The sequence below is a fragment of the Astatotilapia calliptera genome, chromosome 14 (assembly GCF_900246225.1).
Source record: "Astatotilapia calliptera chromosome 14, fAstCal1.2, whole genome shotgun sequence".
Taxonomy (NCBI): domain Eukaryota; kingdom Metazoa; phylum Chordata; class Actinopteri; order Cichliformes; family Cichlidae; genus Astatotilapia; species Astatotilapia calliptera.
In genome coordinates, this window is record NC_039315.1 from 29,996,498 (window position 1) to 30,021,535 (window position 25,038).

Genomic DNA, 25,038 nt, shown 5'->3' on the forward strand with positions numbered 1-25,038 from the left:
GACTGGTTTTAAAAACCTGTTACATAAACTGACATCATTTGGTGCTTTCCACGTGATTTAATCACTAAATAACGTAAACGTCGTGTCTTAAAACCAAACTTCGGGAGGGGATAAAGAAAGCACAACAGGCTAAGCTTGAATGCTGTGCAATAAGTTTGGCGTCATCACGACGTGGTGAGGGCAACACTGACGCGAGTGAAGCTAGCCGGCGCCATATTGACTGCTGGCAGCCGCTGCTGATTCAGCTTTCAAGGTGAGCATTTTCTGTGTTAAAATGACGTTTTACTGTCATACTTGGCACCTTGGTGTGTTTTCTGACATACCGTGAAACACGTTGGGGCTTTGTCATAAGCCAAATCTGAGTGTTAGCTTTGGGGTATGAGCTACTTCAGCTGTTTGGTTTTTGTTTTGATCGCTCGGTCAGTTAGCCTGCGTGCGCTCCTTACTCGTTTTAAAGACACTGAAGATTTTCTCGCCCAAAAAGCCTTCTTTCCATGGGTTTAGTTGGCGTGAGGACGTCTGAACATTGACAATGTCATATTTTATATATATATATATATCGTCATCACTGCTAACAAATGAATACAGCTAGCTAGCTAGCTGTATTCAACCCAAGTTTGGGAGAAACTTGAGCCAAACGTGAACTCCGTATTCGAAGCTAATATATAAAATACGTTTCTGTGTCTTAACAGCTTTGAACAACAGTGAAACGTAACACCGAGATATGACTGTGAGAGCACAATGACCAGTATTACTGTAGGTAGGTTTGGGTGAGCCTCTGATCTCGGTTAAGCCAGGGTATCTTCAGCCCTGTTTACCCATGTTATCTGATCCCTCACCTCCCCTGCTGGCAGAGACGAGCAGATTTTAGTTCATCTTTCACTTCTTTCAAGTTGGTTTAACTAGCTAATGAACACAACTAATTGACTAATACATTTACGATCATATCGGTATGTTTTGTTTCCGTTTATAGGATGTTGGCAAGTTCTCGGATTCTGACTTGGTCTTGCCCCAAAAGATCATTACAGCTGTTAAGAGACTCTCATCTCTGTGGTTTTTCCGAGATCACATGTGCTGGATGGCAGGGAGCAAGTCACGAGAAAGGAAGGAGACACTCAGAAATAAGTGGAACAGGCACCCACAAGGATGGACCATCCACAGAGACTGTTTATAGTTCAGCACCAGTATCTTTTTGTAGCTTCAATTATAAGCTGAGACAGACACGGTTTGAAAACCCTCTATTCAAAGCCATTTTATTAAACCACCACCATTCTGCCTCTACAAAAACCAAACAAGTGTGTGATCCTGTGCGCACTTACTGGAACTGTTTAGTCAAAATAACCTGCCTTCAGCGCTGGAGAAAACCTTGGGACTTTCACCTGCCTTCTTTTAGCCGCACCAGTAAGATTCAGTGTAGCCTTCTTCAAAGCCATTTAACTCATGGACAGGACTTCGTTAGACCTCTCAGCTTGTCAGCACATAGTCCCTGGACTTTAGAAAACAAGCACAATAAACCACAACTCCCTAGCCTTAGTTTCCACAAAACCATAGCTACTCATCAGGCTGCCACGTGCATGTCAGATACCTGGAGAGATTGCTTATCCCCCGGGAATGAAAACAGATGTCGACAGCACTTGGGCCCTAACTTGAAGCTCTACGAGTTGCAGAAGGGGAGGAAAGAACGAAATCAGAGATGGGCATCCGTCCTGGTCTCCCTCTGCTCTCTTGATGGGGAGCCTGCATTTCTCTTCACCCTGCGGTCCAGCACTCTGAAGGGCAGGCACAAAGGAGATGTCAGGTTAGTGGTAGATTAGAAGCAGGCTATGTCTTAAATCTTACTTATTGGAGTACTTTATGAGTCCTGCCTTTTTTTTCTTTCTTTTTTTTTTTCCCGTCCAGCTTTGCTGGAGGAAAGAGCGATCCTTCAGACAGCGATGTGGTGGCCACAGCATTGCGGGAAGCCAGGGAGGAGCTGGGTGTAAATGTGAGAATAGAAAAGGTGTGGGGCGTCCTGAAGCCACTAAGAGATGCGGTGAGTGGAGCTGTGCTGGTAGAACTCTCAAGTAGAAATGCATATTAAAAAATAATTGACAAAATCATACCATATTTATGTTACCCTAAATAAGCACTTACCACTTTTCTTTTTGTAAATTCATTGTTTGGTTGATAAATAATGGTGAAAAAGGATTATGTGACATTGTAAGAGCTCTGTGTTGATTATTTGGTCTGACCATCTGCCCAAAATACCCAGATTCCTTATACAAGTAGATAAAATAGAAATGAGCAGGAATTTCTGTAAAAACCTTCAAAACATTCGAATACCTGAGATAAATTTGAATTAAAAATCTGTTCATGTGTTTCGGTCCAGTCGGGCATGGTTATTGCTCCTGTGCTGGCTAACCTCGGTCCTCTAGAGGAGCTGAACTTCAAACCAAACCCTGGGGAGGTACGATCATCTGCCATTTTCTGTCTGTTTGAAAAGAACAGGGTGAGACTAGAGTTGACTAGTCTCATGTTATTCTTGACCCTAATATATAGTACTGTGCAGAAGTCTTGAGCAACTCCTCATTGCTTTATATTTTGCTTCCAAGGAGCTGGACAATTTTTAAAAATATAATTACTGAAGCTGAATCGAATAAAAATGCCAAAAGTTTGAGAGTCTGTTTCCCGCTTCCAGGTGGATGAGATCTTCACCCTGTCCTTGTCTCACTTGTGTAACCCCCAAAACCGAGGCTACACACACTTCCGCACCGGTGACAAATACGGATACACTCTTCCGGTGTTTAGGAATGGCAAACATCGAGTGTGGGGCCTGACTGCTGTTGCCCTAGACCATACCCTGAAACTCATTGTCCCTCCATAATAGAGCACAACAACTGAACTCAACAACTGAAGGATTATTCTGACAAATATAAGCTTTGCACCAAGTGAATCTGAGCAAATCCAAAATGGTTTAATACAGCCGCTTTTGTTTTGGAAGGTAAATTCCTCTCTTGAATTTATTAGAGTGAGGAAGAAGCTCTTTCTGCTAGTGCACTTTCTGAGCCTTAAATTTGTATGATTGTTTAAAAATGAAAAGCAGGTGTTGGAAGCTTTTCTAAGGAAGAACGTGAACCTGGTGGGTCAACGTTATAATTTTACACTGAGTGATTCTTATTCAAACTCTTTATGTTTTTAGGTAAGTCTTTTAATTATTTCTATAATAAAAGTTACCACCTGGGTTAAAATAAAATCAGTGAGTTGCTTTCTCAGATCAATTATGTCACATGACTGTGAATTGTTAAATGTTTGTCAGGGCAGCAAAGTACCGCTGTGACAGCCTGTTTCCTGTGTTAGCTAACATTAGATCAACTGAAGTAATCGGAGTATTTAGGAGTGATGTGGTGTGTTGAAGAACAATGCAATAAACTTTGTTTTAAACATATTTTCTCTGCATGGTTTATTTAATTTACAAGATTGACATCAAAGCATTAAATAAATACAGCAATTTACAGTAAAACAGTCTGATTCCCGTTGGAGATCGAAAGCTTTCATTTTACTTAGCTGTCTACTTTAAAACTGCATGTGGTCTCATATATACTGAGCACATGTATTACAAACTGTGTTTAAAACTGTAAACCTTTGTTTCCACTAAGGTAAGTAAGGTCCTCGAACGCTCTGGTATTTCCTGCCTGGGCCTGATTATGATCTCAAAGGTAACTGGACTGTCCCAGCTTCAAGGCAGTGAGCACTCCAAGGGGTCCTGTGAGTCTGGGAGAAGGTGGCAGTTGAAGGGCCAGCTGAAGGAAAAGAGATCCAGGGCTTGGCTGCATTGCTGCTCGGCCGAGGAGCAGACTGAGCGGCAGGGTTGGAGGACGCCGCCCTGAGGACTACACTGGGGCAGAAACATCCCACAAACCAGCCTCTGCAGAGGCTCAAAGCACGCCAGCTCCATCAGCACCTGGATGACAAAAGGAGGGGAGGGAGGATGGTTCGATGCCTGGTTTGAAACAGTTGCCAGCTACAGCTCCAGATGTCTGATGAAGCTTTTTGATGTGACTTTTACCCGATACTGTCCCAGGAGGGTGGCCGCTTCTCTCTGGTCAGCAATGGACAGCCAGATGTTGGGGAATGAGGTGAAGTTGTAGCTGAGGCCCCGACACATCTCTACTTCAATGTGCTCACAAGACGAGGCTACTTTCATGAGAGGAAATTATTCATTCAGAGAAACACTTACAAATAGAAACCACAAAACCATGTCGACATAGAGGTGAAAAGTGGTAACATTTCTATTTGGTGGTTTTCTCAGAATATGAAGCCATCGGCAATTCCTGTTATTTCAACACTTAAGTTTCTTCCTGCTGCTTTTCATTGGCAGTGGAAACAAAAACTGGCTGTGATTGAGGTCAGAGATAAACCAGACTCACTAAAGGGAGGATAGGTGGAGTTGCCACAGCCCTGTTCATCCGCACCATCGGGGCAGTCGTTCCAGCCGTCACACAGCCACTGCTGCTGAACACACTCCCCTGTGCTGCAGGCGAACTGCCTGGGGCCGCATGTCCCTTTAAAAATAAAAAGGATGTAAAAGAGGTTTATAGAAAGCTAATGCAAAAAAAAAAAAAAAAGTAATATTAAAGTATGAAAACTCACTGCCCAGCACAGACACAGCCTGGTATGTTACATTGAAGCCACTGTCGGCCACTCCCTCATCAGCCACAAACACCACTGTCATGTGAGGGCCAGAGGAGGTCAGCTCTGGGGGGAAGGTGGTACCACAAAACCTGGCACAAAGGGAGAAGAGACACAAAAGGTACTCCAGAAAACTGGTTGTTTAACTAGCATGAAGGTAAATGTGTTTGTCCTTAGTTACCCTCAGAATTAAAGACTGTGGCACTTCTCACCTTCCGAGGACTCTTCCAGCTCCGGTGCTGACGCTATCATGCACCTCCACATAGTCAAACTCACACACATCCTGAGTCTCCAGGCTGAAGTTTCTGAAGCTCAGCGTGATCACGTGACCCTCCTCAACAGATATATGCCATATACACAACTGGAAAACATCAGATTAGTGGAGAAAACTGCGTGGTGTGGCTGTCGGACTGAGAATGTGTTATGCATGTGGAAGTACTTCTGAATCTTTATAATTTTGGTGTTTTCAATTACTATTAGGATTATTTTTCAGTTTGAATGGTTTAGAATGTAACCTGCTGGTGAGGGTAAGGCCCGGGGTGGTTTGGACTTGCCAGGTAACCATACGGCCCAATCTTCTGCCCACCGCATTCTGTGAAAAAGAAAAGCATCTCTTCAGTGGCTCCCTGTTAATCCCAGAATTGAAGTAAATCCTTCTCCGCATATACAAGGTCTTGAATAATCAGACCCCATGTTTTCTTCAAGACCTCATAGTACCATATCAACCCAATAGGGCACTTTGCTCTCAGACTGCTGGTTTACTTGTGGTTCCTAGGGTATTTAAAAAGCAGAAAAGGAGGCAGAGCCTTCAGCTTTCAGGCCTCTATTCAATGGAACCAGCTGCCAGTTTGGACTCGGGAGACAGACACCCTCTCCACTTTTAAGATTAGGTTTAGCACTTTCCTTTTTGTTATATCTTATAGTTAGGGATTGATCAGGTGGCCCTGGATCCCCCCTTAGCTACACTGCAGTAGACTAGGCTAACTGCTGGGGGATTCTCTTGATGCAGATGATGGCCGCCCCTCCCTGATTGTGGTTCTGCTGGAGGTTTCTTCCTGTTAAAAGGGAGTTTTTCCTTCCAACTGTTATCAAGTGTTTGCTCGTAGGGGTTCATCTGATTGTTGGGATTTTCTCTGTTATTGCAGGGTCTTCATCTTCCAATATAAAGCACCTTGAGGTGACAGTTGTGATCCAATGTTATATAAATAAAAGTGAGTTGAATTGTGACCTTTGACCTTTCCTGTTTCTGTTTTAGTTCCATATGTGGACTCTCACCCTTGTGCTTGTGGCTGCAGTTTGCCTCGTCCATCTGGTCGTGGCAGTTTGGATGACCGTCGCACACAGACACAGGCAGCAGGCAGCGGCCGCCGTCGCACATGAACTCTTCTCTGGAGCAGCTTTCTGAGAAAACACAATGTGCTAACTTGAACATTGTTGCAAAACATATACAAGAGTGAACGCTTGTGCTCCCAGATGCAGGCTACTGACTGTGTCCGGGGAGTACCGCCCTGTACTGGGCAGTGAAGCCGTTGCCTGCGATGCTGCCATCAGAGTGGAAGGTGACCCACACCGTACTGCTGTTTGTGTTGGCCGTCGGTGGCGCTACGTTACCACAGAACCTGCAAGGGAGACATTTGTTTTTGATCAGTCTCATTCTTGTTCAGCTTTGGATTGAACTTTGTGCCTGAGCCATGCAGCTATAAATTCTTAAAAGGATTTGTAAGCAGGAAATGTGTTACGTAGTTAGAGGAATTTAATGAATCACGTTACGACACTGTCCAGGAATGTGAGCAAAAAGGTCAACGTGTTGATACGTACAAAATTTCCAAAAACCCTTCAGTACATGGAAACGCTTTCCAATGATGCACGGGCTTTTGGCGCCATCTATCAGCAGTTTAGTGAAACAGCATAATGCTCCTACTCTGATTGTGTATAAAAATGTTGCTTGTGGAAATATGGAGGTGTGAATGATGTTCATAAGAAGGTATGCTTCATGATCGCTGACCTGGTGACCACAGAAGTCTGCTCGATCTGCTCCCGCACCTCCACCCAGTCAAACAGGCAAGGAGAGGGTCCCTCCACAGTCAAAGAGGAGACATGAATCTGGACCAGGTAGGGGGGCGGGACCTGAATCACCCACACACACAGCGAGTTTGGGGGGTAGGACGCAGGGTGATTTGGAGAGCTGAAACTTCCTTCAGTGTCAGTTAAAACACCTCCACATCCTGAGAGGCAGAGAGAGGGAGAGACCTTGTGTCTTAGGTCAACAAAAAGTATTTTGGGTAGAGAGGCCAGACCTACTTGGTTCAGATGGAGGGATTCTGGCAGGTTGTGGTGCAGCTGTACTGTCCTCTTTACTTCTATTGATAGGGACTGTAGGTAAAGCTTGGGACTGTCCATCTCCTGCATGCTGTAGGCCTGAAGTGGCAGTGGTCAGCACCTGATCCTCCACTGCCTGGTTCTTTATCTCTAAATAAGGAAGCAAATACATCTGGGTCAGAAGATTTTTATGATGTGCAGTGAGAGCACTAGTCATGCTGAGAAACCTTTAAACTCCAGTATCTGTGAGTTCATGGTGTACTTTGAGGTTTTAGCATGGATCCTGGGTTTATGAAATCACTCAATACTTTTAATCAGTTTGAGATTGTGGTAATGAAGCAGTTGATGTGCAGCAGTGACTCACGTGTGAGAATGAGGACCAGCATCAGTCCTAGGGCTGCTAATAGGAGCAGGACAGCAGCAGAGACCACTACCACCCCCCAACCGCAGCCCGGAGCACGCACACGCATCACACACACACCGAAAAATCCCCAGACTAGGCCTGAAAGAAATGCATAGTACATCTGTAATCTCTTTTCCCCCCACTTTGTTTTCTTTTTTGTTTTTCAAGAACTGTATTCTGGGAAATGCATTCATTTGGAAATAAGGACATCACTGAAAACTTCCAAACTCACCACGTCTATTTAAAGTTGACATAACCCTGATGACATCACTATGATATGTTTATGGGATTTGTTTCCTTTGAGAACAGCTAAAGAAGGCATCAACTGTACACTTTTTACAACTTGAGTACAATTATCATGAGGCCACATTTACCTATATTTCAAGAAAACTGAGCTTAAGTGATAAAATGATCCCGTTAGGGTAGAGGCACAAGAAGCAGCAAGCTGATTGGCTGACTCACTTGGTCCTGGTGGTTTGATTGGCTCAGGAGTAGAAGAGGCTGTCCTGAATCCCTCCACCCTCTCCTCCTTCTCCCCCTCCAGCTCAAAGGCGGGATTGCAAAAGACATTCTGCGGATGTAAAAATCAAAGATTCACACAAGTGCTGGTTTTAAAAAAAAGCTTTTTTAAACTCTTCCTCTGCTTTCAAATAAAAAGCAACAAAACACACCTTCAGTTATTAGAACACACACATCTTATGGTTCCATTTCACTACTGGTCGGGTTACATGTAACATTTCATATGACACTGACCCATCATTACCTTCAGATCTGGTTAGCCAGATATCTGACTCCTTTGTGGCTAAATGTCCAGGTATGTTAACCAGCTAGTTACTGTGGAAGTTAGTTTTTGCTACAAAAAAAAAAAAAGGATATTCTAACTGCATCACTGAAAAATTTCAAATTATTTTCTCAGAAGCTTGTGTTAATGAGTTGAAAGTTTGAGATATAAAAATTTGTTTTTCAGTAGTGTAAACAGCTTCTATATGTTATTGATTGTGTCTGATGTTTGCGTGGGAACCCTGCTCTTTGTTATAGCTATAAAGTTAGCCACTTGCTAAAAGAAAAAAAAAAAACAGCAATGAGAAAAAGTTACAGAAACTAAACTATGACCTATGACCGGGTAAGAACTTCTTTGTGAGATTACCAGTGTGCTTAGACACTTTTCTCACATTGCTGTTTTGTAAAAATTCAAAAAAGCAAACAAATCATTATAGTATCATAAGAAATGTCCAGGAAAGAGCCAGAGTTTGCAAAGCCACACAGTGGGCATAGATATATTTGCAGTATACTCAAACAGCAAAAGTTTGTTTTCTAGACGACAAATACATGTTTCAAAGCAGAGGCAGAATGTGCAGGACAATAACTGCCAACATCGTCTCTTAAGCCTATTAGCGGCTCACTTAATGTGCAGACATTTTACACTGGACTACCTTTCTATTCTTGTTTCAACAATATTACCCAGTCTTCATCATCTGAAGTGAAACCCTTAACAGATTAATCTCCACAACAGCTGAATGGCTTTACTCTAAAGGCTGACAGCTGTGGAAAACAAGCTCGACGGCAGCCTTGAGCTGAGATTGTTTTGTCAAACCAAACTACTTAAGCTCTTAAAACTAGATTTTGATATAAGGCCTTTCTACAAATTACTAAAGTCCAAGTGATGCTGACTAAAGCACGAGATCTGAGCCTTTAGAACATTTGCCCAGTTTGGTAATCCAACTACAACCAGGAAAATTGGCGCCGTAGCTCCATAACATATCCGGTTAAAATCCAAAAACATGGGGAGTCAAAATCAACATATCCTACTCACCTTATAAATGTCTGAGGAGTCAGGGTATACAGCGACTTGGCTGAGTTCAGACATCTTTACTCTCTCAGTGCGCTCCTCTTCTTAAAGACTCCAATGTTGTTCTGAAAACATTTGGGATATGATCCTGAAGATATCCTTTTATCCGCGAGGGAATTTTAAAGATGGTCCCCTGAGTTTTCTTGTCATTGTTCACTTTTTTGCCCTGACTGCAAACCTCCACATGAGCTGTGAAAGCCTACAGCGCTCAATCCCCCAGCACAGCACAGTCCTTTGTTTAGACCCCATCAAAAATGGGGCCTAAACACTGCTAGAAATGAGAGAAAAGTACAATCAAATTCTGATCTTCAGCAGTAGAGATGACTGTGGTTGCTGTCTGTCTAGTTTATCGCAGTAATTATTATTATTTTCTTTTACGTGTGTTTGTGTGCCTGGTTAAAAAGGTTTTAGACACTTGCTCACATTGCTGAGCAAATCCTTGTCAGGTGAGAGGACTGAGCCCTGGAGGAGGCGGGAAGAAGGACAAGGAATGCCAAAGATGGGGTTGGGGTGGAGGTGCGGGGGTCCCTGTTAAATCTCGGTAATCCCCTTAATGATGGTTTAAGCTCCTAAAATGTTTCACTGAAATGTGCACCTGCGCACAGCCGAGTGAGCAAACACACGAGAACGCTGCTGCAGAAACGGAGCAGTCTCAGTCATCTAACACGGATTCTGGGTAAGATGGCACCATAGCAACGACGGCAGCGTTCAGTGTGGAGAAGCAGGAGTGACATCTGATTGTGAGATCTGAAACTGTGTGTTGTGCCAAAAACTGATCATCTGAAAAGAAGTGATTTATGATATTTGTGGGGGTTTTTAAGGTCTAATCTCTTTCTTTTTTTAAAATTAAAACATTTAAAAAACAATGTAAAAAAAATTGGTTTTAGTTTAATTGTTTTAATTAAATTGTGCTTTTTATGGACCTTCTGTGTTTTAAATATATATTTTTATTTTTTGGATCAATTATTATTATTATTATTTATTCATGTTTGTGTTTTATTATTTTATTTTATTTATTTTTCTGTAATTTTATTCTGTCCTTAATGTTTGGTCAGCATTTACTGTTTCAAAGTGCTTTATAAATACAGTTGAGAGAAAAGCCGATAAGCTGATCATTGATCAGTTTCATGATTGAAGTAGAAACAGGAGAGGGAGGGGGGAGAATGAGAGAAAAAGAGGCACCTCTGCAGCTAAGACACTCAATAACTCCAGCTTTGTGTCTTTTTCATTGTAGCTGAAGTACAGGACAAACTGTTCCTTTTCACCACAATACAAAACGCTCTGAATACCAGATGTTTCTGTTTTTTACAGGACGGTTGGCAACTCTAATAATTAACCTTATGAACAAAATAAAGTTCAACATCATTAACATCATAGCACCCACCCAGCTGTATAGAAACTCCGTCATGCTAGCTAGCACGCAGTACGGAAAAAGTCAGAATAACGAAAATAAACTCCACCTAAACTTGGTTTATATCTGACCCAGAGAGACTGCAGGTCATAACTTCTTACCTGAAGTTCAGTTCACACCGGCGGCTGCCTCGGGTCTCTCTTCCTTCTGTCCCCTTTCTCTCATCCACCTGCTGGCCTCCACCACTTACTAATGTTACTGAATCTGTGGAAGCTCCGTGATAGCCACCATACGAAGTAATGAGTAACGACCCTATCTAAATCCCAGTAACGACTAACGCGTTCCTGATTTTGGTGATAGTAACTAGTTACCGTGCTCGTTACCACAATAATAACGTAGTTACTGTAACGCCACTGGTCTATCAAAATTTAAAACAAATTTCCTCTTATGTGGATCTAATTTTTCTCAGAAACAAAGATCAGATAAAAAAAAAAAATCAGGTAATTCTTTGTTTTTACACTCATCAGGTCCCAATCAGCCCAAATAGCAAAGAAAAGTTAAAAATGCAGGCCATGAAAGAGTTCAGGTCTTGGGAGGTTAAATATGCTGTCACATTAATGTTGGGAGCTGTGATGCAGGGTCCCACATTGCATGCAGGTCTGGCACGGATCTGGTGTCAAGCCAGCACTGCTGGCTTGACACCAGATATGGGCCAGGCCTGGCATAGATGGCACTGTCTATGTGATGGCATGCCATATCTGGCTCAATTGTAGTTTTGTTTATGTCGCCCAGGCTCATAGAAATCAGGCCTGGCCCAGATCTGCCATCAAGCTGTCACTTCTGACTGACTGGTGTCATGGCCGGGTGTATGTCTACCAGATGTGGGCCAGGTCTGGCAATGAGGCACTATTTATGTTCCTATTTTCCAATTTTAGTTAGAAGACCCAAATGCCACGTTGCAATACTATACTGCTATGGTAGCCAACGTTTTAAATGCAGATTTGACAGGTTTGTGAGTGTACACTTTATCCAAAACCTAGTGAGGGTTTATGCACGTCTACCACAGGCTGGATGTAGCTCAGGAGGTACAGCAGGTCACCTGATTGGAAGGCTAGTGGTTCGATCCCTGGCTCCTCCAGTTTGCATGTCAAGAGTATGATAGTACTTAGGAAGCACGTCATGTTCCTTTTGCACTATTATGTTCCGGCACATGTTGTTATTACGTGGCTTGATTAAGGTACACATTAGGCTGACATCTGGAGCCAGAGCTGAAGCTGGGCCAGCACAGGACCACCAGTGTGTCTGCAGCTGGTCCATGTGTGGGCTACCAAAGGGCCATCATTCTTTGCGGTATGTGGGCCATGTGTAGGCACATTGTGTGGGCCACCAAAGGGCCATCATTCTTTGCGGTATGTGGGCCATGTGTAGGCACATTGTGTGGGCCAGATCCGGGCAATACCAGTTTTGCTATGTGGGGTGCTGGTATCTTATTTCTGAATAAAAATGTTCCAAAGTGTCACACCTTATTTACCATCCTGCAAACACAGAAACATCCCTCACTCACTTTAGTTAGGATGGATTCTCTCTCGTTTCTCCACACAGTTCTGTACATTTAATTAACGTGGACATTCATGTACGCATACCTGATATCTATGTCTGAAATGTTATCTCTTATCTAACTTATTATAATAATATGTAAATTAATATGATAATGGCAATATGGTCTCGAACCTAGAATGTTTATTCCAAACATCTTCAACATGAAACAATGGCTGATCTTTCTATGAAAGATTTTGGTCTTCCAAAGTGAGATTTATTAATTACTCAGGTAATAGCAGAGCCTGTACTGCACCTTTTTAACACTTGATTACAGTGAGTACAGTTGTGAGCAAAGTACTGGTGGTGGCACCACTGTTAAAACAATTTTTAACATTTATTTGCTACAAAAAAAAGGTTTTGAAACTTTTGAATTTCCCATGTTTGTTCTTCGCAACATCATAAGTTGCCCTAACTTAGTTATCTTAAATGACCTTTACTTAGTCTTTTTGGGCAACAAGTTTGAATAATTTATTTAAAGTTCTGGGAACTAATTAGATTTTACAGTGTAGAAAGGTGTAAAAAACAAAAAAACAAAAAACAAAAGAAAAACAACTGCAAAACAAACTTTGTGTCACTGACAACTTTTGTCCACAGCTGTACAGATTTGTTGGAAACAGCTGTTCAATCCATCATAGGCTGTGTATAAATGAGCTTATCAATAAGGTGAAACTTAAGTCACATGGTTTCTGGGAAATCATGTGGTGTAGCCATTCTACTTTGACTTTAGTTTTTTTTATTACTCATTTGAAACTCATGAAACTCCTTATACATCTTATATGACATCTCAGTTATTGGGAGCAGATGGGAGGAGTTTGGGAGGAGCCTCAATTTTATCCCACAACTTAGACATTCACATTACTCACACTCTCATTACACATACATATAGGATCTTGGGGGTGGGCACGATACACGGACTCCAAATTACCATCAGGGTGTACACCTCACCCCTGGTGTCGTTGCCCACCTCTCAATTTTAAATACACGTAGGCATTGAGGGCTAGCAGGAGGGACCGTGCGCTTACCTGCTGCTCTCTGGCAGGTAGCTCCATGCCCGCCTGGGTTTTCAATGCACCTTAGAACACACATGCATCAACACTACAATGAGCGGGTGGAGGGAGGTTTGGAGTCTTCTCTCACCCCCATTCTCTGCGGCCTGCTGGAGCGGGGGGGCTAGGAGGAGGAGTTGGCCGTCCGACTGTGGTCTGGAGTGTGGGGCCTCCCTGCTGCTGCGGAGTCGGGGCGGTCTGCCTCCCCCCACCGCAGGGAAAAGGGTAACACCACCTGGGTCTGGGTGCAGTTCCCCCCTCCAGGGGCAAGGGTACCTAGACCCGGGTCGTAGAGTACGCTTGGGGAGTGTGATCGTGTGTACAGCGTCTCTTCATGTCTGTCTCCACGTTGGTTGAGTGTGGAGTAAGTGCATATGAGAGCATGAGGGGGGGAATGGATGTTTGTATATGTGTGTGCCTGTATGTCTGTGTCTATATGTCAGGTTGGGTGTCAGACGCCACCTCTCTGGGGACATCTCGGGCCCTCAAGGTTTGGAGGCCTATCTCCCCCTACCACCACTTCCCCTGCCAGTGGCGGACTCCCTCAGACATCGGTGCGTTGGTGGTTCTTTGTGTCCGGGGATGGGCGTCCAGGTACACACCGGCTCACTCCTTGGCGGCCGCTTGTCGGGGCCTGGAGCCTGGGGCTCGCTCGGGCCACTTCGGAGGTGGGGTGGCCCCGGCCTCTCGGCCTGGGGCTCGGTCACTCAGGCACGGCTGGCTGCCGGCGGAGCTCACGGGCGCGTCACTGCAACTCCCCCTGGCTTCTGCTCCGCGGCTGCTGAGTGAGCCCTCATCTGGGACTCTCCTCAGCTCTTTCTGGGACAGTGGCGCGGCTGCCCCTCTGTTGATCTTCCTTGGTCTCTTGTGTTCTGGGGGCCTCTGGATGTCTGGAGTTTTGATCTCCTCCATACCTGCTTCATGCCCTGGAGGACGGGGCTGTGGCCCCCCCCACACCCTCTAGCAGATCATTACATGAAGGAACCTTTTAAAAAAACACAAGCGCGTCCATGCTCACAGGTGTACACACGGGTGATGACACCCACAAACTACACCCTTTTTGGCTCCTAACTCAAAGCACACTGTGTTCTGTTGATCTTATGTGCTGCACAATAATGTTTAATATTTAGTATTTACTGTCATATTCCCATATATCATTGTGATGTTGTTTATTCTATTACTCTTGTTCTCTTCTGCTTGTTTTCTTTTTTCTTTCTCAGCAGGTGATCGATATATGCATTTTTTTCCTTTTTTTTTTCCCCTCTGCCCGTTCTGTTGGTTTTTGTCTTTTGCCCTTCTCCCCCGTCCCTCTTCTCAGCTGTTTCTCTTTCCCTCTTTCTTTATCCCCTTCTTTCCCCCAGTCAAGTCTGTCCCGTATTCAGCAAGTGAAAATAAACTAAACAATAAAAGGTGAATCAAATGGACCATTACGGCAAGGCTGGGATGGTCAATTTGGTAAAGTAAATCCATTGGGCATTGTCAAGTGTTCTCTGACTGTGAGGTGCCCACACTTGAAAAAGACCAGACTTTGAATTTCACTCAACTTTATTTTGACCAGGTAGATAGGTAGGTAGCAGCAGCAGAGACTTTCTGAAGTGGTGGAGGTGGGAAAGCATCGGAGCCGCTTGCCAGCCGAGATGTGGAGGGTGTCGTTGTGGGAGCTGCCAGCCAGGGGGTAAAGAAATGACGCTTGCAGAAGAGAGGGAGATGGAGATCGTGAGGAATGGCCTGACTTACTCAACTGGAGATGACCACAACAGTGAACCGCATTGGCATGCCAAATACCCATGGGTAGAAGATCCAGCAACCTTGTCAAATAACAGGAGAGCAGTAGAAGCAACATTCATCAGAACCGAGATGAAGCTATCTAAAGAACCTGAATGGAAGAAGGCCTATGCTGCACAAGTTCATGAGATGGTAAACCGCAGAGCTGCAGTGAAGCTGTCCAAAGAAGTCCTGCAGAGTTGGAAGTTGCAGAGTGTGCTGGAAGAAGATGCTTATGTCGATGACATCCTGACATCACACAATGACCTCGACCATCTGAGACGCCTAACAGCCAACATTGAGCACATCCTGAGAGCTGGAGGATTCTACATGAAGCCTTGGGTCTACTCCAGTCAAAGTGGGAGGGAGGAGTCGAAGAAAGAGTTGCCTCGATCAGAGCCAAAGACTATGATCCTGCCGAACCAGCTGACGGAAGATGACAACAAAGCCCTTGGCCTTGGCTACACCATCAATGATGACAAGCTTCATGTCATGGTTGCAGTGAACTTCTCAAAGAAAAGGAGGAAAATGCGCCTTGGTCAAGACCTGCTCAGAGAAGAAGTCAGAGAGCAAACACCTGATCCACTCACCAGGCGAGAACTGCTAAGCCAAGTCTCCGGCCTATACGACCCACTCGGTCTAGTGACTCCCGTCAAACAAAAGGGTGCCATCCTGGTAAGAAGAGCTTTCCAAGAAGCAAAAGTAAAGCACTGCCTCGAAGACACATGGGACGCAGCCTTGTCTGAAGGCCTCCGAGAAGACGCTATAAAGCTTCTGGAAGAGTATGCTGACCTGAAGAAACTGCATTTCACTAGAGCCCTGACTCCACCAGATCCTTGTGCAGAGCCCAGTGCCATCACGTTCTCTGACGGCAGTGAACATGCATATGGTGCAGTAGGGATGGGTATTGATAAGATTTTAACGATTCCGATTCCATTTTCGATTCTGTTTAACGATTCGATTCTTTATCGATTCTCTTATCGATTCTTTTTTTTTTTTTTTTTAAAAAGGAGAACACTAAGGTCGATTAGCTCAGAGCTTTGTTTTATATCTTCTCTTTGAACAAGATAGAAATTTAGGAGTAACATGGCCTTACAAACCCAACAGTGAGATCTTGAGAGATCCAGCCTACGGCTCTTCAATGGGGTGTCACAGGGTCCCCAGGAAAAAAAAATTGTAAATGTAAAATAATAAAATAAATATTCTTGTGAGACATATCACATATTGACGGGGTCGGGTTATGTTAAAAAGTATAAATTGTTATACTTTGTTCATTGGTTCAAAGGTACCCCACACTTCTTTTTTTGTTTGCTTGTTTGTTCTGGTGTATTTTTCATTTGAACTGTTACTCTGCCAGAGTACTCATATTTACAAGATGGCATTGAACGCCCCATTGGTGTATCAGGAAAACTATTTTGTACGTATGTTCCTTGAAGGGGATTGAAGTCGTTCTTTTTTCCACCGCAGCGAAGGGCTAGGAGTAGGAGAGGAGCTGCTGTATGTTTTTGTTATCGAATCGATCTGATTGTGAAATAAAGCATATGCAGTGAGAAAGCAACTCCAGGAGTCATCCCTGCCTTAAAGCTGCAACATTCTTCTGTAGCAATAACAAAGTATAACATAAATTGTTCTGTGGCAATTACACAAGAATATCCAGTAATGTCCCTGCCTACAATTAAACACATTCACTTATCAAAAATCGGGGGCATCTGCTGTGGCAAATGGGTGCAAGCCTTTGACCACAAACTTAGACACTGCTCGGTGACATTAGTCTATCCTGGCCTGAAAGGAGACGCTACCGGTAGACTGCAGCGAGAACTGCCAGCGAGCGCCAGCCAGACTCTGTCTGTCTCTCTCATCATGGTCACCTACATGTACAGTAATGGCAGGTCTTGTAATAAGGCAGATCGTGCTAACATAATATGCACTGTTAGTTGATTATTTACCTGCCGCATTAACGGGAGAGGACGTGCAAACGTTAGCGCTGCTGCTGGGTTGAGAGTCCGGAGCGGAATTAAAAACGCGTGTCATCGCGTGTTTTGTGAGCAAATGCTTTTGCATATTCGTAGTGTTTCCTCCCTTGAATGAAATATCTACTTTGCAAGTTGCCCTGTTGTCATCGGTTCTCATAAAGTATAATCAAACTTTTGAGCGTTTGAGCCGCTTAGGCGCCATGTTTCCTGCCAGGTAAATGACGCTCCGCAACGTGGTGACGTCATTCGGGGCGACTGGAATCGATAAGGGAATCGTTTGCAAAAATGGCAAACGATTCCAAGGAATTGAAACAGTGGGAACCGGTTCTCAACAAGAACCGGTTTTCGATACCCATCCCTATGGTGCAGTGATGTACCTTCGCTGGAGCTGCAGCCATAGTGTCATTGTGAGACTAGTAGAGTCCAAAGCCAAACTGACGCCTCTCAATCACAAAGGCGATCCTGTTAAAGCAGAGATGTGTGGCGCAGTCTTTGCTGCCCGTCTGAAGACCTACTTCCAGAGACACTGCAGAATCCAGGTCAAAAAATGGTACCACCTCGTTGACAGCCAGACCGTCTTGGGTGCAATCCAGCGTGAGAGCTATGGTTTCCAGACCTTCTTCGCAAACCGCGTTGGTGAAATCCAGAGTAGCACTGATGTCCAAGATTGGTGGTGGATTCCTGGGTCAGCAAACATTGCAGACATTCTCACCAGAGGGGCCAGTCCAGATGCCCTAACCGAGGACTCCGAGTGGCAGTCGGTCCCAAAGTTTCTCCAACTTCCTGAAGATGAGTGGCTGAAGAAATCCGCCGGAGAAGTCGCTGCCCAAGCTCGAGAAAAGGTCACAAAGCTACAGAAAAAGACTTTTGTTGCGGTCCTTACCAGAGTCCACATCAAGGCAGCTCAGGACTCAGCACACGTAGAGTCGAGAAGACCACAAGGAGTAGCAACCCAACAGCTAATCGACGAAAGGCGATTCAGCAACCTGAGAAGGCTGATTGGGACCGTGGCGTGGGTCTGGAGGGTTGCCAAAAAGTTCATGAGATCCAAGACCAGAGACCAAGAAAAGTGGGAGGCAGTACCATCTTCGGGTGTCCTCACAGTCTGCGAGAGACAAGATGCTTTTCGAGACCTTTGCCTAGCAGCACAAGAGGGCGTCAACTTCCCAAGCACCACAACAGACAGACTAGTTGTTTACAGAGACCAAACAAGTGGACTTCTAGTCTGTGGTGCTTTCTTTGCCTTTAGACAACAATTCTGATGGCAAAAGAGCTAAACGGGACAGGCAACAAAAAAAAAAAAAAGATTAAACAGTACAGCATGGATACGGCTTTACTCCAGTCTTAACCCTAAAGATAGAAACTGAGTTTTCAATTCCAGAAAAATAAGCAACTTTCACTCTAAAGCCTTTACTGTTTGTGTTGCAGCTAAAACCACTTTAAGAATAATACTGGAACAAATTTAGGTTACACTGGATTTTGGACTGCAGACAATCTATATGTGATAGCATTTCATGTTGAAATAAGTTCGGGCTTTGAAATACTGCTATTAAATAGATTAAATGGTGCTGTAAACAATATTTTTTAAATGCAAACAGAATATGGATAAAAAAGTTTTGGTTCATAATTTTTATCAACACATCTTTACCACCAAACTCATTATAACTGGGTCAGCTGGGAGGAGTTTGTGAGGGGCAGACCTTTCATCAAATACTGATATCTGATCAGCATTTAATGATACTGATCTCTATATAAAGAACAGTGTCTTGTAGGATTCATAAGAAGGCAAGTGGAACTACAAAAAACGGAGGTGAGTTAATTATTATTTGGTAACATTTCTGTTGTGTGTGTGTGTGTGTGTGTGTGTACCTGTGTTTTGCCATCCCTAGTTTCTCTTCCAAAACTGTAAAAAGATGCATCAGAGCCAGCAAACCTGCAGCAAAGATAATTAATCACCTACATAATGTGATCTTCAGTCAGTTCTTCTTCCTGACATCATCACCTTGTGTCTGTTGGTAAAACCTCAAAATCCCATCCTTTCGTGAACCTCGGGACCAAAAATGGTCCCGCCCCAAAAGTGCTCTAAAAATGTTATATATCAATATTTTTTTCTACTTTAAATTAGTCAGTCTTTTAAAACTACTTCTGCTTAAAATATCCATATCAACTTTTAATTATATTTTCATTGTTTTAACCCTTTAAATCCCAGTTTTATTACATGAGCGCCCTGTTTTTTTAGCCCCAAAAAACAAAAAAACTAAATATTTTCCAAAAAAAACATTTGAAGTAATATTTGTTTGTTGTTATAATTAGGCCTTTAGATGGACTAAAGATTGGCACCAACAGTCATTTCGATCGCCTTTTATTTTTTTTCCAGGAGCGCATTTCATAAAATGCACACTATCGACCACGCCCAAAAAGTGCTATAAAAAATTTATATATTAATATTTTATTCCACTTTAAATTAGCCAATCTTTTAGACCTACTTCTCCTTGAAATATTCATGTCAAGTTTTAATTACATTTCGCGGATTTTAACCCTTTATATCCCGGTTTCGTCACATGAGCGCACTGCTTTTTTTGCCCCAAAAACATAAAACATAAAACAAAATATTTTCCAAAAAAAACATTTGAAGTAATATTTTATTGTTATTATAATTAGGCCTTTAGATGGACAAAAGATTGGCACCAACATTAATTTCGATCCGGTTTTAATTTTTTTTGCAGAAGCCAAAAATGTCCCCAGGCGGCGCTGCTGCTCCTGCTCCCCCGGGGAGGAGTGCCTCTGCCGCGGGTGTGTTTCGCGCAGCGCCGGAGCATATGGTTCGGTTCCCGTGTCTGCAGCACACACTTCCGCTACCACGTGAAAACAAATACGTCATTTCCTGTTGATTAAAAAAAATTAATGCACCCTCAAACGATCCTAAGGTCAGAAAATGGTCCGGAACGAGCAGCGGGCCAAGCTGCTGCTGTACGCGGGAAATTAGTCTGCCTTTTCCGGGTATCTGTCTCGAGCAGGCCGCTGGAGAAGGTGTGTATGTTCCAGCAGGCGTCACATGTGGAGCAAGGGCGCCACTCGGTGGACAAATAAAAAAATTACAACTCTAAGGCCTGTAGTCCAAAACGAAACCTAAGCTGGAAACCTGACGATCCCTTTGACCGTAATTTTTCTGGCGTGAAAAATAGCGTTTATAATGGGTTTCAATGGGGCACAAATCGGCCACGAGGTTCGATAGTGGATGTATGCCTTTTATTCAGCCATTTAAGCTCATTTAAAAAACTCAGACTGAAATTTTAAAATAAAATGGGAAAAAAATACATGTTTGAAAATTTGGCTATACTCCATTAAACACAGTGGAAATGGCGTGGAATTAAAAAACGGAAAGGCCACGAAATGGTCCCAGGTTCTACCAAGGGTTTTAATGAATCAATGGTACAGAAGTGGAGGAAGCAAGAAGAATGAGTTTAATAAAGTTTGATTTATCTGACTGCTTTGTTTCGCTTAATGTGCCTTATAATCCCGTGCACCTTATGGTCCGAAAAATGCGTACTGCACACTGCAGTTTAATGTTGCAAAGCACCTCTTTTTAACTTCAGTGGATATTATACATGGTTATGCTCAGTTTTTTGGGCCGGATTGACTCGGTGCAATCCTTTTAGACTCAGAACTTCTCAGTGTTCCCTATAAGTGAATTTCTCCCAAGCCAATTACAATCATGGAGAAACACACTTTGCAACTGTTTACAGTAATAATATTTTATAGCGCTTTAAACCTCAATCTTTCAGGTCTGGTTTAAAGAGCTGATTGTTAAATCATGAACTCCCAAAATATCAACATATCACCACCGGTGGATCACACCTCTCAGATTTTCTCCTCAGTGCACTGTAACAAAAACAAAAACAGACATAACCAACAAAATACTACTAAAATAACACAAACTAGGGCCCGTTGCAGACATGTCCAGCATAAAGCTATCCCTCTCTCGCTTACGAGAAAGAACACAAGCCAAAGCTCACTGATAACATCAAGCTAGCGCTAAGCAAAACCAAAAAATCAACCAGAAATTCACAGGAACGTTTTGCTTCCTGCCGGGACAATATTGTGTGGGAATGAGAACCTCAGGTGCCGTAACTCCTTTTGTTCCTCCTTGAATTAGATCTCAATCACAGAAAATGCCATACTCCAACCTAAACTTACCCTATTAATTCATCATTTTCACTCTGTGCCACTGTTCCTCATCAGGGCTGTGTGAAGCACAGCAAAGAATTCAGTCAAGGCCTTGAGCCATAAACAGACATCACGCACAGACATTGTTTTCATAACCAAACCGTTTTAGACCTTATTCCTAAAATCTACACAAATGCCCTCTGAGTGACATATAACACATTCTAAGTAATCAATGGTAATCAATGGCTCCTTATAAAATTATGCATCTGGATGTTTGTGTGCAGCATTTTGCATATCAGCATAAGCAAAGCATTATTCATTGCATCAGCGTGTATGTGTGTGTGCGTGTGGATCACTCTTCATTGCACAAGCGTGTGCATGTGTATGTGTGTGCATCACTTCTCAGTGGATCATCATTCCCATGTGTGTGTGTGCGTGTGTGTGTGTGTGTCATTTCTCACTCACTCAACGAGTGCCCGTGTTCATGTGTGTATTTCACTTCATTCTGAATCTGTGTATTTGGAGACGTGTGTGTGTGTGTGTGTGTGTGTGTGTTTGTTCATCACTTTCCTGTTCTGGTGTTCTGGGTAAACCACGGCCTGAAGCATGCCCTGGGGTCCTGCCCTCCTCCTTTTCAGTTTGTTTGCGACCATTGCTGCTGCTGCTGCTCAAAGTTCTGTCCGTCCTGGTTCTGACCCCAATTGGGGCAGTCCTTTCTCCAGTGTCCATGCTCACCGCAGGTGAAACCTGCATCTTCTCCTGTGTTTTTTTGTCCATTCTGAGGTGCCTTCTGACCTCAGTTACTCCTCCTGTCTCGGTCACGCCCTTTTTGCCGCCCGATCATCCGTGTTGGTCCATCACTGTCCTGCACAGTGTGAATGCAAAGTTATCAAGGTCAGCATTCTTTTGCTCGGCCTTACTTTTCCTCTGGGCTTGGCGGGCGTCTCGTCACAGCTGAGCTCTGTCAGCTGACGCAGTCTGGGAATTTTCCCCCGTGTAGTGAAACGGGCCTTAGGTTTAGTGCTCTCCGTCTCGTCTGCATGAGATCACATTCCTGCAGCACTGTTGACATTTTCAGGTCGTTGTTGTGGGTCCAGCTGTTGCAGCATTTGGTCAGTGTCACGTATGGGGGAGAGCAGGAGTCCAGTCAGCCTCGGCTTTCAGGGCCGGCAAAGCAGCCTGTAATTAAACATAAAGAGAAAAACAAAAAACAAAAACAGACAAAAAACAAAAGCAAACGAACAGGAAAATGATGTTGTGTTGGCTGTATTACAAAGAGAGGGGAGAAACACCGGGACCAGGCCCTGTGTCAGCCTTCTCTCCCCCTTTTTTTGTTTTTTTTTCTCTCCCGATATAATCAACTCCTAACCCACCAATTTGACAGGACAACATGCACCTGTTAAAATTCTTAAGATCATGTTTAAAAGCCCAAAAAGAAATTTTCTTTCATTCAGTAATCACTTGTAATCAATCAGCAGAAAACATGTCACAATTTGAATCTTTTAACCCCTAAATTTGTTGTGTCTTGCCTGGTTGGTTAGACCAGTGTCCCCTTTTTTTTTTTTAGTTAAATTGTTGTCCTGCAACCCAGAGGGTTTCTTTGTCAGTAATGTATAGACTTCATCATTTAAGTATGTTAATTTTTCTTTAACCTTGCTGGAAAATCTTCACGTGTTCATGAGTGTAAGCTGTTTCTTCATTGCGTGTATGTGCATTTGTATAAAAGCAGGTTAATTTTAACTTTTTCTCAAACTAGGCGTTACCTTAAAAGGAGCCTTTCTCTCACACTTCTCTACTTGTGTGTTTTTGTTTCACCTTTTTGTTGTGATGCTCCGGACGCCTTCCCAACCTCCACAAGTCCGTTGGCCCCAATTTTATGAGTTAAAAACTTCTCTTAATTTCTCCTCTAATTCTCTCCTTGCTGCTGTCTGTTTCACAGCTGCTGATTCGTGCTGGGTGTGGTTCCCATTACCTATAATTTTGCTTCGGCCGCTGTGCTTGTGGGGGCAGTTGGTCCAGGTCCGCAGCTTCCTGTATTAACACACTAAGAGATTTATTTTAATTTCATTTTCATCACTTTTAAACCGATAAGCAGGCAACACGCCTACCTCGACAACGTAAACTGCACGCCAGTCTCCCAACACATTCCTCTCTCTACTCCTCCATAAGTCTCCACTACACACCTCTTACTATCTCTCCTTTTTATTTTTATTACACCACAGAGTAATACACCCAATTATGCCCGTCTATCTCTATGTGGCTCCAAATTCCCTCTTTATTTTAATTTCTCACTCGTCAGGGGACAGGCACACAACAATTTTAACCTTTTTATTTCTTTACTAATCTATGTACCTAAAATTTTACTTTGTATTATGACCGCAGCCCTTAAAACTCGACTGACGCCACAAACCACCGTCAAACCTCTATCCAATGTACTAAAATTAGCACCAACCACTACTGCACTTCACGGCCGCACCACCGGAACACGGCCGTATCATAAACCAAACCTACGGACGTGTTTCGCTCTCGCGTTGCCAGCGTTCAACTGCACCGTGAAGCCAGCATCTGCTTTTCCTTAAATCAACTTCTATTTCATAGCCGGCAAAAGCCAGGACGTCACTGACACCATAAACAAAATAAACAAACCTCGACTTCAATGTACTGGACTAATGGCCGCGTCTTCAGAAGAAATTCTAACGTATTATTGCTACAGAAGCCAGTCTTAGACAAAATTAAATGTGGAAGGTAAAGTGGCTGCAACTAGTCCAACGTAGTATGTTATTAGTATCTCGGTAGAAGCAGTTTACTGCAACTAGTCCAACGTAGTATGTTATTAGTATCTCGGTAGAAGCAGTTTACATAACACACTGGAATTCAGCCTCAACTTATGTTGTTAGTATCTTGCGCCAAAAACCAGACACCGACAAATTTACTGTGAAAATACATGTGACTCAGCGAACAGATTAATTTGGAAAGCCCAATATGCACATTTGGTATTTATAATACAACAGGCTGTGCTTACCTTTCTGTTTTAGGCCGGCCTTCTGTTCACCTCGCCCCACGATCTCACCAAAAAGCCAAATCTGCACTTCCTCAGCACACCAAAGATCCGGGTCACACGGCACCAAGTTGTTGAAATCTCCCAATTCTTTGAATCTTTGGGCTGAAGGAAGGACAATACTCGGTGTATAAATGCTCAATCAACAATCATTTATTTCCATAGAATTCAACACTTATGAGCATTTAAGCCATCATGATGGGGAGAGCTGCATGCAGAGGGTCACAGCAAGTCTCAAAATGGTGACAGGTTGCTCAGCTTTTTATAGTCTCTAGTGGCCCCCATCTAGTCGTAAAAGCCAAAACATCACATTCTTTCTCTGTTACAGCTCCTAAGTTATGACCTCGGCAGTTGTCTCTCCGCTTTTCTGTAAGGTGGGGGTATGGAATGTGGTCTGTCTATCTCCCCTGTCTTAGACACAGAGTCTCCTGCTTACAATCTTCTCTTCATGATTCAACAATTAAGCATGTAATACATTCACAGCAGATCAAGGATACAGAGTGATGCACACTTATCTAATAAACTAATCAGTGAATATGTTCTTTTAACTCAAAAGTATAACGAGAACTAAACTACATACAGATCACACACTCTATATTAAAGGGTATAATATGATCTACAGCAGTATTCTAATTCAACTACTTTGATTACATATATAAGGTAACATATAATAACAGAATAATATCACAATATGTCAGCCCATTTCTACTGGAAATGCCTTTTGGTTAAACTTTCAGCAAGGAATTTGCATTTGCACTGTTACATTTTTATAAAGCTTTAATGTACATAAAAACCAGCTTCTTGTTTAGGTGAAAATAAATGGAAGGTTGTCTTTTTGCGC

The 25,038-nt window shown here is 43.2% G+C and overlaps 2 protein-coding genes across 6 annotated transcripts; one reads left to right on the forward strand and one right to left on the reverse strand.

Moving 5' to 3' along the window:
• The first annotated feature begins 169 nt into the window (after nt 1-169).
• nudt8 (nudix hydrolase 8) lies at nt 170-3,424 on the forward strand. Of its 2 annotated transcripts, XM_026192098.1 has the most exons (6): nt 170-253; nt 693-760; nt 974-1,798; nt 1,900-2,032; nt 2,369-2,446; nt 2,678-3,424. In XM_026192098.1, the coding sequence occupies exons 3-6, from the start codon at nt 975-977 to the stop codon at nt 2,861-2,863; spliced, it is 1,221 nt and encodes a 406-aa protein (XP_026047883.1). In that variant the 5' UTR covers nt 170-253; nt 693-760; nt 974; the 3' UTR covers nt 2,864-3,424. The 2 variants fall into 2 exon arrangements, with proteins under 2 accessions (XP_026047883.1, XP_026047882.1); XM_026192097.1 differs by lacking the exon at nt 693-760.
• A 72-nt stretch (nt 3,425-3,496) lies between these two features.
• On the reverse strand, nt 3,497-24,282 carry mfrp (membrane frizzled-related protein). 4 transcript variants are annotated; one of them, XM_026192093.1, is made up of 14 exons: nt 24,162-24,282; nt 9,204-9,510; nt 7,853-7,961; nt 7,352-7,489; nt 6,970-7,137; nt 6,674-6,893; nt 6,157-6,287; nt 5,944-6,069; nt 5,184-5,260; nt 4,881-5,029; nt 4,630-4,760; nt 4,407-4,541; nt 4,046-4,176; nt 3,497-3,940 (listed from the first exon to the last, which is right to left on the reverse strand). In XM_026192093.1, exons 2-14 carry the CDS (start codon nt 9,255-9,257, stop codon nt 3,716-3,718), a joined length of 1,794 nt encoding a protein of 597 aa, XP_026047878.1. In that variant the 5' UTR covers nt 9,258-9,510; nt 24,162-24,282; the 3' UTR covers nt 3,497-3,715. The 4 variants fall into 4 exon arrangements, with proteins under 4 accessions (XP_026047878.1, XP_026047880.1, XP_026047879.1 ...); XM_026192095.1 differs by lacking the exon at nt 24,162-24,282 and adding an exon at nt 18,842-19,180 and having other exon boundaries at nt 9,204-9,304; XM_026192094.1 differs by lacking the exon at nt 24,162-24,282 and adding an exon at nt 18,842-19,180.
• Nucleotides 24,283-25,038: the final 756 nt, after the last annotated feature.

Coding starts and splice junctions, on each gene's coding strand:
- mfrp (XM_026192093.1), bottom strand. CDS start 9,257: ATGTCTGAACTCAGCCAAGTCGCTGTATACCCTGACTCCTCAGACATT. Junction 6,070..6,156: donor GGCGGTACTCCCCGGACACA/GTCAGTAGCCTG, acceptor GTGTTTTCTCAG/AAAGCTGCTCCAGAGAAGAG. Junction 4,761..4,880: donor GCTGGAAGAGTCCTCGGAAG/GTGAGAAGTGCC, acceptor CCTTTGTGCCAG/GTTTTGTGGTACCACCTTCC.
- nudt8 (XM_026192098.1), top strand. CDS start 975: ATGTTGGCAAGTTCTCGGATTCTGACTTGGTCTTGCCCCAAAAGATCA. Junction 1,799..1,899: donor AGGCACAAAGGAGATGTCAG/GTTAGTGGTAGA, acceptor TTTCCCGTCCAG/CTTTGCTGGAGGAAAGAGCG. Junction 2,033..2,368: donor TGAAGCCACTAAGAGATGCG/GTGAGTGGAGCT, acceptor GTTTCGGTCCAG/TCGGGCATGGTTATTGCTCC.